The sequence below is a fragment of the Vulpes vulpes genome, chromosome 6 (genome assembly GCF_048418805.1).
Source record: "Vulpes vulpes isolate BD-2025 chromosome 6, VulVul3, whole genome shotgun sequence".
NCBI lineage: Eukaryota > Metazoa > Chordata > Mammalia > Carnivora > Canidae > Vulpes > Vulpes vulpes.
The window spans coordinates 101,794,469-101,807,346 of NC_132785.1; the positions used below are offsets into that span (position 1 = coordinate 101,794,469).

Consider the following 12,878-nt stretch of genomic DNA (forward strand, 5'->3'; position numbering starts at 1 on the left):
ATTTGGTACACACTGTATAATTTTAGTACATTTTTAATCCAAAATTTTCCTTTCTCCTCAGAATTACTTTCTCCAGCTATCAAAAGGTCAGGATCAGGGACTACATTTCATTTTATTTTATTTTTTTTTTCTACATTTCATTTTAAATTAGCCTAGATTTAAAAAATAAATAAGCCTAGATTTGATACATTTTAAAAAGAAAAAAACCTTATTTTAAAAATTAACATTTAACTGCCCACAGTTTTGGGTAACTGCATTTGCCCATTACATTAGTAAGACTTTAATAGAATTCTTAAAGTAGATAATAATTGCTATGCTATCCTGTATATATATATATACAACTAACTCTACAATTAGAAACATGTTTGTCTAGGTAGCAAAACAAGAGAACAGGCTGATTTGGGAACTATCATCGCTTTGATCCACTTGTTGTGGTCAAATTAATTAACCCCCAAATAATCATCTCTTAGGTTTGATAAGGGAATTACTAATAAAATGATTTAAAATAGCCATAAGAAGTATTAGAGAATTACTGTTTTAATCATGAGTTATTTTTATAAAAAATTCTATATATGAATTTGTTTTTGTTAAGGGTGCTAATTTTGGTTTTATCTGCATTATTGCTAAACAGTCTTTTTGGTGGGTAATTGAGTTTGAAAATAAAAGGGAAGAAAATCAGAGGCATTGACACTGAGAACATACATAGAATCATCTTTGGGGGAAAAATAGTCCACAAAGCAAAATTTGTACCTTTAAAAACTTGTGGTAGAAGAAAGAAGATTGAATATAATGAACTGGGGGCCCCTGGGTGGCTCAGTCGGTTAAGCATCCAACTCTTGATTTCAGCTCAGGTCATGATCTCAAGGTGATGGGATGGAGCTTTGTATTGGGCTACAAGCTCAGTGAGGTGTCTGCTTGAGATTCTCTCTCTCCCTCTCCTTCTGCCCCTCCCCCCACCAACAAAATTTCTAAATAAGTAAATTTTGGGTTTTTTTTTTTTCTTTTTAAAGGAGGGACGCCTGGGTGGTTCAGTGGTTGAGCATCTGCCTTCACTCAGGGTGTGATCTTGGGATCCTAGGATCGAGTCCCACATTGGGCTCCCCACAGGGAGCCTGCTTCTCTCTCTGCCTATGTCTCGGCCTCTCTGTGTCTCTCATGAATAAATAAATAAAAGATTTTTTAAAATTAACCCAACTGAAATTGGGTTTTAGAAATTGCAAAGGGGAATTAACTAAATCAGAAGAAAGGAATTAGATTATTTAAATGGGAAGAATAATTTAAACTTAGAAGCTAGGTTTTTGAAAAGTATAAGGAAATAGAGAAATCTTTGACAAGTTACATAAAGGAAGAAAATACCAATAACATTAGGCAATCCACCTTTACAAAAAAATCTACCATGCCCATATTATTTTATGTACAAGCTCTATCAAAACATTAAGGAACATAGAATTCTTGTGTTAAATAAACTGTTTTAACACATAAATATAGACTATGTCCCACCTCAGTGTGCTAGGATAGTATAACCTAGATACTAAAACCAGACAGTAGTTTTGTAAACTGGTATACATGACTGCACTTTAAACAAGTAGAGGCTAGTCCAATTTAGGAACATTAATGTAGAAATCTTAAAGTAGGAATTTATTATGTGCCTCAGTGGTGTGCTAAGCAGTTTATATGAATTATCTCAGTCTTTTAAGAACCTCAAATGGTAAGTGCCATTCTACAGATAAGGAAATAAAACCTAAAAAATTCAGCATAATCAAGTGGAGTTTATCCTAGGAATACAAGGATTGCTCAACCTCAGGAGATTTTTTTAATGTAATTACCTTTGCCTGTGATAATGGTAGGTGTTCATTACTCTCATGTAAGTTTTTCTTCTTAGTCTGTAACCTGATTTAAAATGCAGTTACATAAACATGATTTTAAAACTGTAACTAGTTACTGTTAGAATAGTTTTTCTTCCTTTATGTAATCATTACTAGTCTATTTTATAGTATATTGGGAGAAACTTTGAAGAAGCAAATAGGTCATTCATAGTCGTAAATAGCAAAATCTTATCTAGTGTATTTTTTTAATGTAAAAATTTTTAATTGTATCTTTTAAAAAAATACTTGTATAGATGTTGGTGATATTTCCTGTAACCTAGGAAAAATAATCTTAATGTTTCTTAGGTACAAACTGTTTTGAAGCCAGTCCACCATAAGGAAGGACAAGAACTAACTGCTTTGCTGAGTGCCCCACATGTTCAGGTAGAAAATGAACAGAATGATATATAAGTGATTTATATAGCATTCAAAGTCTCTGATACGTCTCTGAGGACTAGAAGAGACCTCATACATTATCTGTGTAGCTTGTTTGACTTATAACTTGCACTGTAAAATAATTACTATGTTGAAATATATATTATTTATATGTTGGATTATATCTTTTTATATTTAAAATTAACCTCAGTAGTTTTGAAACAACTTTGTATTCTGTACAAAAATTCTTCCCTTTTTTGGTATATTCTCTGTAAATTTTAATTATCTCTGATGTTGAGCCATTAAATTGATTTTGCTTTTATGAAGATTAATAAACATTTTAGACTTTCATAACCATCTCAGAGTTAGCCTGTTGTACTTTACACATCTTTTTTATTAGTTATAAAAGACAGAGTTGCATCTAAACTTAAATTAGAAAATTTGGAAATAGATCTGAATATATAAATAATTATAGAACTTCCTGTATAAGTTTAATGACTAGAATATTAATCTACATGATTAGGTTAAAAATCTCTCTTACAGAAATAAATCATGCTGCTACTTTAAATGCTGTGGATTTCTTTGAAACAGGCACTTTTACTGGCCCATGATAAGGTTGCTGAGCAGGAAATGCAGCTAGAACCCTTTACAGATGAGAGAGTTTATGAAAGCATTGGCCAGTATGGAGGAGAAACTGTAAAAATAGTTCGTATTGAAAAGGCTCGAGATATTCCACTGGTAAGTGCTCCACATCTCTGATCTGAAATCCTTTCTACACAGGGCTTTTGTGTATGGCAAATAGTTGAAGACATCTTTACATTTCTAGTAGTTTTTCTTTTTTGAGGTTGATTTGCTGGAGTTCTTTTATGTTCTTGCTAATATTCCTTATTCAGTTGAGAAAAGTTTGTTCTTTTCTTACCTATAATTTGATGAAAATAATAGCTTGTAAAATAATTGTTGAGGAACAAAGAAGGGGCAAGTTATCTGCTTCATTATTGTCCCAGCTTTAAAAAAACAACAGTAATTAGAAATTCTGATCTAAAAAAAAAAGAAATTCTGATCTTTTCATTCCATTAATACTGTTGAAATACAATTATTTATATAGTTCACATGTACTTAGAAGTATGTATGTCTTAATGTTCATATTTTTAAATTTTTTGTCTTTTAATATTTTTATATGTAAAACTTTTTTCAATCTCTTTTCTAAGTTTCCTGTACTTGCCTTAATTTTCTTTTATTTTCAGAGAACTAGTCTTTTTTTTATTTTTTAAGATTTTAATTATTTATTCATGAGCGACACAGAGAGAGAGAGAGGCAGAGACACAGGCAGAAGGAGAAGCAGGCTCCATGCAGGGAGCCTGATGTGGGACGTGATCCTGGGTCTCCAGGATCACACCCTAGGCTGCAGGCAGCGCTAAATTGCTGAGCCACTCGGGCTGCCCAGAGAACTAGTGTTTAATCTTCATGTCTCAAAAATGTCTTGAATACTATGGTACATAAAATAGGGACTGTATTTTATGGGCAGTTTATGTAACTAGATCCCATCCCGTACCCCTCACCCCCCCAGAAAAAACAAGTTGGGAAAGTTACAACAAAATTTTAAAATAAAAGTTTAGGAGAAAAAATGTTACATACTCTGTCTATTTTTAAGCTTTATTCGCTATTTCATATTTCCATTTTTTGAATGTATATGTTTCAGTTGTGCTTCCAATTCATGTAATAAATATAAATGCTTAATACATTTTAATGTGAAATGGTTACAGCTATAATATTTAATATTTGAATAATAAACCAGATTATTATTCATCCTTTAATCATATTTTGAATTTTAAGAAAGGACTTTTTATAGTTATAAGTTCTGTTCACTAATTATATCTAAATAGTATAAAACCATTTTAATAGCATCCAGCATATAGAGAATAAATTTGATTATAGGTCCTCACATTGTTTTTAAGTAAATGCATTTATCTGTTGTTCAAAAGTCTGCTTGGGTTTAGAATTCAAATGAATACAACATGTCTGAAACAGAAAATGTTGTAAGGAAAATGGTCAACTTTCAAAGCTAATTACCACGCCTACTCTAGTTCTGTAAGTTAGTTTTTTTCCCAAGATAACTGAAGACTTGGATTGTTGAACGGGGGAAAAAAATTTTAATGAAGAAATGTTTAACAAAAAGTACATTTTTGTTTTATAATTAGATACTGCCTTTTTTTAGGGTGCTACAGTTCGTAATGAAATGGATTCTGTCATCATTAGTCGGATAGTAAAAGGAGGTGCTGCAGAGAAAAGTGGTCTGTTACATGAAGGAGATGAGGTTCTGGAAATTAATGGTATTGAAATTCGAGGGAAAGATGTCAATGAGGTTTTTGACTTATTGGTAAGTTGATACAGAAGAATAACTGATAGGTTCTTAAAAGCTATTTTCTTAGTTATTAGACCTAAAAGTACAGTATTTTAAAAATAATTATTAAGAACACTAGACAATTTCTAACCTAAATTTCACATGATATAATTATTTTCACAATATTTATTAGTAGCGTTTTATTTTGGGGTTGTTACCACTGATTTTTTTTATTTTAAGCTTTATTACTACTCGATATGTTTTATTTATTCTTCAACATGTATTAATTGAGTGCCTACTATGTACTAGCCACTAGGAAAATGGTGACAAAACAAAGTCACCCCATCATTTTTTAAGTTCACTTTTTTTATTCTCTTCAGCTGATTTCAGTACGCTGTCCAACATAATAGCCACTAGTTACATGTGCTAGTTATTTAGATTTAAATTAAATAAAATTTAAAATTCTGTTCCCCATTCATACTGGCTGCATTTCAGGTGTTCAAGAGCAGTATATAGCTAATGGTTTCCATATTAAGATGTAGATATAGAGTATTTCCATCATCATAGAAAATTCTATTGGACAGTGCCATTATAATCAGGAAACTAGTTTATAGTTACTCTTTGAGAGCAGTTTATGATCACTTTGTATATATCCACAAGCCAGATTTGTATTATTTACGTAGCTTCAGTTGTTACAATAGAATCTCCTCTATCTGCTGATGTTTGTTGAAGAATCTAGAAAACATACTTATTTTCACCTAATATCATTCATTGCTTTGGTAGAACAGAGTCAGTGGTTGTCATTTTTAGGCTATGTTTTATTGGCTGTTGTGTTTGTTGAGCACTGCTCCCTGCTATGTCAAGACTAGAAGTTTTGATTACTGTTTAGGCTGAAGGTCTCTGAACAAGGCAGTCAGTGTTGTACTGGGAAGTAATAGTTAGCTACAATTACACTATACAGTTAAAAATAGAATGAGTAACAGAGACAAGGTATCTGGGAAGTGAAAATATATTTCTTTGCATCACTTTTCTAATCCTGGTCACAATTACTATTTCAAATTCTACTATATTAAATCTGTGTTTGCCAGAGTAGATAACCCAGAACTGTTCTAGCTGTGGTATCTTCCAACCCTTCACTGTGGAATCTTCCTAAGCTTACAATGAATGGGAGACAAAAAACAAAGACTTATGGGCTAAGTGGCTTGCTCAAGTGGAACAGAATTACAGAATGCCATGTTCCTGGATAGCTCTACTATAATGGAATCCATGAAAGGTCTAATTTATGATTCCTGATGAAATGTCATTCATCTTTACCAACTTTTTAAAAAGTCTTCTAGGGGATCCAGAATAGTCCAGTTTAGGGAATATTCACCATAACATCATAGAATGATTTTCATAACCTAATATTTCTTTTACAGTCTGATATGCATGGTACGCTGACATTTGTTCTGATTCCCAGTCAACAGATCAAGCCTCCTCCTGCCAAGGAAACAGTAGTAAGTGATTTTTTTATGTTCCTTGTTTGTCTGTTGTCTACTGTTTACTTTTTTATTTAATTAATAAACTTTTTTTTTTAGAGTAGTTTTAGGTTCACAGCTAAACTGAACAGAAGGTTCTCACATATCTCCTGCCCTGATACATGCATAATTGCTTCCACTGTCAGCATCCTTGTACCGTTTGTTACATCAATAACTTTTGGTGGTATACATCCTATGGGTTTTGACAAATGTATAATTTATAATATGTATCCACCATTCTACCATAGAGAATAGTTTGACTGCCCTAAAAATCCTCTGTGCTCTACCTATTCATTAATTCCTCCTCCCACCCCCCAACCAATGACAACCACTGATCTCTGTAGTTTTGCCTTTTACATTATATCAATATAGCTGGAATGATAACCGTATATAGCCTTTTCAGATTGGCTTTTTTTTTCATGAGTAATAAGCATTTAAGTTTCCTCCATGACTTTTCTTAGCTCTTGGTCGCACATTTTTTTAAGCACCAAATAACATTCTGTTGTCTGGGTATACAATAGTTTATCTTCTTACCTACTGAAGAATATCTTCGTTGCTTCCAAGTTTTGGTAGTTACCAGCTAAGCTCCTATAAACATCCCTGTGCAGGTTTTTTTTGTGTGTGGACATGTTTTCATCTCATTTGAGTAAATACCAAGGAATCATAAACTTCTATCCACACAAAAACTTGCACATGAATGTTTACTTTTAAGTATTAGAAATGTCACTTTATATTTTTAGATTTTTTATTTATTAGAGAGAAAAAACAAGCAGGGGAATGGGGACAGGGGAAAGCAGACTCCCCACTGAGCAGGCAGCCTGATGTGGGTCTTGATCCCAGGACTCTGGGATCATGACCTGAGCTGAAGGCAGATACTTAACCTACTAAGCCACCCAGGTGCCCCTAGAACTGTCACTTTAATTATTTCTTGCACTCAAGTAAAAGGTAAATTCAGCAGTTTTTATTTAAAGAGATATAAGTCTTAATATTTCAAATTTATTAAAACCTTACAAAGTAAAATGTAGAGCATACTTTTCTTCCAGAATTTTTGACTTCTAGCTTTTGTCTTTTTCTGTCATTATAGGTCATTTATTTAGCTTAAACATACTTAGTATAGGGAGAAGTGCTTTTACAAAGTATGCACAACTTTAATTTTAGAGTATGTTTTGCTTCTTATGTTAAACATTCAGCTAGCTAGCTAACAGACTTAATTACTATATGACTTAACAGTCCTACTCCTAGGTGTATATCCAAGAGAACTGAAAACATACATCCTCACAAAAACTTGTACATGAATGCGCATAGCAGCATTATTTTATTAACCAGAGAGTAGAAACAGCCCAGATGTCGGCTGGTTGATGAGTGGAAAGTGAAATATGGTATATCCATAAAAGGAATATTATTTGGCCATAAAAAAGAATAAAGTACTGCTGCTATATGCTACAACATGGATGAACCTTGAAAAAATTAGGCTAAGTGAAAGAAGGCAGTCACAAAAGGCCATGTATTGGATAATTTATGTGAAATGTCCAGAAGAAGTAAACCCATAGAGAGCGACAGTAGATCAACAGTTCCTTAGGTGTAAGGAAAGGGGAGTTAGGAGAGTATGGGAGTGATTCCCAATGAGCATGGGATTTCCTTTTGGGATGATAAAAATGTTGTAAAATTGCTTATGATTGCACAACTCTGAATTTACTAAAAACCATATGATTTTATACAGTAGTGACTTTTATAACGAATTATTTCTCAGTAAAGCTGTTAAAAATTACAGATTTCAAAATGCCAAGTTAACATGGAAGGCTGATGTATTGCATCTGTTATTTTATAAAATCATAACACTTTGAAAGAAGACACAGTTTCATTTTTTTCTCAATATTTTATCACAATTATGCTTTATATTTTGTCTATCATTTCACATTTTCCTTTTATTCTTTATGAGACATTTTGAAGTTGATGTTGCATCCACAACCTTCCTTCTGTATAAAGTTCTTTATAAGAAGAAAAATGAGGAAATAGTTTGTCTCTGAATTCCAGCAGCCTCATTCTCTGTGCCTTTTCCCATGTCTCTCCTGTGAACAAGAGTTTGGATATTTAGTATAGAATCATGATCTGGTTTGTATTTTTAAAAAAACACTTTTGGATGCTGTGTTGAAATTAGATTAGTAGAGCCAGTAATGGAAGCAAGGAGATTTAGGAAACTGAAGTAATCATAAAGTATGTTGATGGCCTAAACTAGGATGATAGCAGTGGCAGTGGAGAAAATGGTTCAGGCTATATTCTAGAAGTAGAGATGGCAGGACCTTGTAATGAACATGGAGGGTAAAGGAAAGAGGAAGTTAAGAATGTTTGAGGAACTAGGCAGATAGTGGTGCTGATTATTACTAGAAGGAAGTCTGGAGGAAAAACAGATTGGGGGAGAAAAATGAAGAGGTCCATTTTCTAGGTTTGAGAGGCATTCAGGTAGATATACTGAGTACATAGAATTGAATATATCAGGGTGCCTGGGTGGCTCAGTCATTTGGGCATCTGCCTCATGGTTTTGGTTCAGGTCATGATCTCAGGGTCATGAGATTGAGCCCCAAGTAGGGCCCTGTGCTTGTGAGGAGTCCACTTGAGATTCTCTCTCTCCCTCTGCCCTACCCCCCCTCCCCCCGCAAATAAATAAATCTTTTTTTAAAAAAAGGATGTATCAGTCTGGAATTCTAAGGAGAGATTTGGGCTATAGTTGTATTTACTGTGGTGAGAGAAGGTCAGAGGACCAGCCTGTTTAAACATGTGTTTGCAAAATTTAAAAACAATTGTTTAAGGATGTTCACAGTAGATAAAGATAACTGGATTGGAAGGAAAAGTTGAGAATTAATGCTGTCAAATGTATTTACTTTTCCAGTAGAGGTATAAAATGTATTATCTAATTTACATCTTAATTTTTTTTCTCATTTGGAAGAGGATCTGGAATTTTATAATGCAGTAAGATTTTTATGAATACATATTTTATCAGAGATACAAAAAATATAGAAAATTTCAGTGTATATTAGATGGGCATCCGTTTTCAAGTTAGGGCAGTTACTGTATTAAGTTTGCTCTTACCTTAAGGTTTGTATTCTGTCTGCCTTCTACTAAAGTATCTTTTGGATGCCTTCTACTAAAGTATCTTTTGGATGTCCTACAGATACCCTAAACTTCTCCTGTAAAAAATGGAAGCAAACAATAAAGATAATTCTTCTTGAGTGGGTTGGGGGAGGATTTTGAAAACTGTTGCTTGACCCTAGTAAAGCTTTTCTTGATGCTGGCCTTAATTCTACAGTGTGAGTGAGGGGTAAAGTTTAAACCAAGCTAAAAAGATGATATACTTTCATTTTCTTTTCCACCAATAATTTTAAAACTTCAAAATAAATCTGTAATAAATACAGAAATAAAAATTACAAAGAAAAATTATTTTGGAGCATTGAGTCCCTTAGGAAAGATATAAATAAATTGATGAATCATTATCTCTTTACCATATCCCCATTGGTAGGACTTCAAGCTTATGAGCTTACAGGTACTAGGAAAAAAAAAAAGGCAAAGAGAAAAATGTGAGGCTGGAATATAATCGTATTTAAACAATCCTATAATCCTATAATTCGAAATTTAGATGGAAGATTTTGTTTAGAAACCAAACACTGTTTTGATCAGATACATTGTACTGATATTACAGCATTGTTAAACTCTGGAGTCTTCTATAAGGGTCAGCATCTCTCCATTTTAAAAAGAGCTCTGTTTGGGACACCTGGGTGGCCCTGACTCTTCAGTTTGGCTCAGGTCGTGATCTTAGGGTTGTGTAATGGAGCCCTGTGTGGACATAGAGCCTGTTGAAGATTCTCTCTCTCCTCCTTTCCCTGCCCCTCTCCCCTGTCTCTCTCTTAAAAAGAGGAGGGGGTGTGCTGTTTTCCTTTGTATGGTACACAATAAATTAGCCACTAACAGAACTAGAGAGGAAAGATGGATGAAGATAACTTTTAGCACTGATAAGAATGGATCAGAATATATGGACAGAAATCACACAGAACATGTCAAGGCAATGCTCAGACTTTAACTCAACTAGATGGTTAATCTCAATGTGAAAAATTTTGCTCTTAATTTTAGTGGGTATGTTTTAAATAGCACTAAACTTGTTAATATAAGCAAAACATTTGCCCTCTATACTCTTCTTCAGTCTACACAGAGAGAGGCCTCATTCCAAACCAACTAAAACTGAATAGTCAAGGTTGACACCTAGGCAAGAGGAGAGAGAAAAGCATCTCTGGCTGATTTTGTTATCCTTTGGCAACAGTTACAGACCTAGATACAGCCTCCACCATGGTCTAATTAGTTTCCCTCAGGGTAGTTCCCAAAGATTTTAGGGTGTGTTATTTTTTTTTAAGATTTTATTTATGTGAGAGAGAAAATGGGGCAGAGGGTAAGCAGACTCCCCGTGGAGCAAGGAGCCTGATGCAGGACTCGATCCCAGGAAATCATGACCTGAGACAAAGGCAGACAGTTTAACTGACTGAGCCACCCAGTGCCATAGGGTACGTTTTAAACAGCATATATATAAGTTATCACAGGAACCTAGTTAAAATGCAGAACCTGAAGTCTGAGATGTGGCATAAGAATTTAGTATTTTGATAAATATTCCAGGCAGGTGATCTGAGCAGAACACTTTGAAAATGTGCTGAGTATTGCTTTCAGAAATTTGACAAAATCATCAGTCAGGTGACCAAGTATGGTTTCATAGATCTCTAAAAGGCTGATAACAAAAATGATCTCTTCACCACCTTAAGTAACCCCTATAATCCCATATTTAGATTTCCAAGACTTTTGGCGAAAAAACAACAATCTGAGCAGATTTTGGAAGCACTGATTGACAGAGATGATAGTCAAGCAGAAGGTTTTTTTTATAATCCTACATATTAGGTACTTCTAGATTATCCTACCTCTCATACCAGGATCACAAAATTGTATGTATAATCTCTTTAACCAGCGTCTGAACTGCGTTCTGATTCTCTGCTACCTTTGTATAACTTTATAAAATTCACGTTTGGTCTCTATTTTCACATCAAGAACAAGGTTCATTATTAGGGCACTCTGTACTTGGAATGCAGCAGAACACTGTCAAAATGAATGAAGTCTCTGAACCATATTTAACCCAATAGTGAATATTATGTGATTAAATTGTATGAAGTAAAATACTGGGGAAAGTAATCTATACTTCTAGGAATCAGAATGATGTTTACCCTTGGAGGACATAGGGTGGTTAGTGACTGAAAGAGCATAAGACAGGATTTCTGGGTACTCTGCTTCTTGATTTGTGTGCTTGTTATACAGGTATGTTTCATTTGTGAAAATTCATTGAGCCATACACTTATGATTTTGTGTACTCTTTGAATTTATGAAGTTCATCTGTGAAAAACTACCCCCCCCAAAAAGCAGACTAACATGTAAATTCTACATTTTTTTAACTGGACCATTTTATTGCTTTACCTCAATGTTATTCTTTATATATTAGGACTTAGATTTCCTCATTTCTTCTTTACGGTAGCTAGTAATACATTTTTTTGAAATTATAAAAATATTGTTTAATGACACCCTCAAGCATAATTTCTGAAAGAGGCTGCTGCTTTCATGAGAATTCTTGGTTATGCCATATATATATATATGCCGTGTATATATATATGTGTGTGTGTGTGTGTGTGTGTGTATATATATATATATATACACACACACACACGTATCTATCACTTAGAAAGTATTTTATCAAATTTCATACAGTCCATCGTTATTGAGAATAGTCAAATATTGTGCTTAAGGAACTGAAAGATATTGTCTTCTCATAAAACAGTTTTTGAGGCAAGCCAGTATTATCTTTATGATAGGTAGCTTCAATTATGGTGAAGACAAAAGTCTTAGTTAAGGAAGACAGATAACAATTGGATAGAAAAGGACTCTGAATTCTAGAATTCCTAGGATGTCAATCAAATGCTTGACTTATTTAGCTGAAACCAGAAATTTAACCTGCACCGGGCAGAAGCACTCATTGTGTACAAGTGTTAAATTTCATTAAACGAAAATGGACATCTTACAGATTTTGGAAATGACACATGCCACTTAACCAAGTGGGATAAAAATTACAGATGGAGAAGTTAAAAAAGAATATTAATTCCTTTATAAACGCCTTAGAATTAAGATATAACTTTGTTATATCTTATGGAGGTATACTGGAAGAGAGTAGGAAATAGCTTTCAAGAAGATTCATGCTGTAAGTGTAATATATATTTTTTTTGATAGCAGAAGTACATTGTTAACAAAAATTATAACTTGTACCACTAGTTAAATTTCAAAGCCTACAAATAGAACCCAATAGGAATTTATTATAAATTTGATTTAGATAATTTTAGCTGTTTGGGGTGTGATTGTTGATGAACCTAAACACATCCTTTTGAAAGAAAAACAGAAGTTGAAGGCACAGTCACACAATGTATCCAAGAAAGGAAGAGGGTATTTGGGAAACTGACACTCTAAGTAGGTGACAGATGCAATGAAGTACAGTCTACCTTTCCAAGTGATTGTGGTTTAGAAATTACATACCTTATTACAGAGTCATTGTTTTCAAAAGTCAGGAATGGAGGGGGAAGGGGTCTCAGTTATATTCCCTCTGCTGCTTTCAAGTCTTTGAGGTCCCTTAGCACTTCAGGGTTGTTAGTGGCTAACAGTGCAATGGCTTGTACAGTGTTTGTTTGTTTTTTACTTTTGTATGAGTTTGCA

At 33.7% G+C, this 12,878-nt stretch overlaps 1 protein-coding gene across 9 annotated transcripts in view; it reads left to right on the top strand.

The window, feature by feature from the left end:
• PALS1 (protein associated with LIN7 1, MAGUK p55 family member) overlaps positions 1–12,878 on the top strand; it is a 73,866-nt gene that overhangs the window by 43,797 nt on the left and 17,191 nt on the right. For all 9 annotated transcript variants that reach the window (XM_072761765.1, XM_072761770.1, XM_072761764.1 and 6 more), the window contains 4 exons: positions 2,172–2,249; positions 2,832–2,978; positions 4,456–4,617; positions 6,000–6,077. In XM_072761765.1, the coding sequence (XP_072617866.1) occupies positions 2,172–2,249; positions 2,832–2,978; positions 4,456–4,617; positions 6,000–6,077 (465 nt within the window). The remainder of the gene's footprint in view (positions 1–2,171; positions 2,250–2,831; positions 2,979–4,455; positions 4,618–5,999; positions 6,078–12,878) is intronic.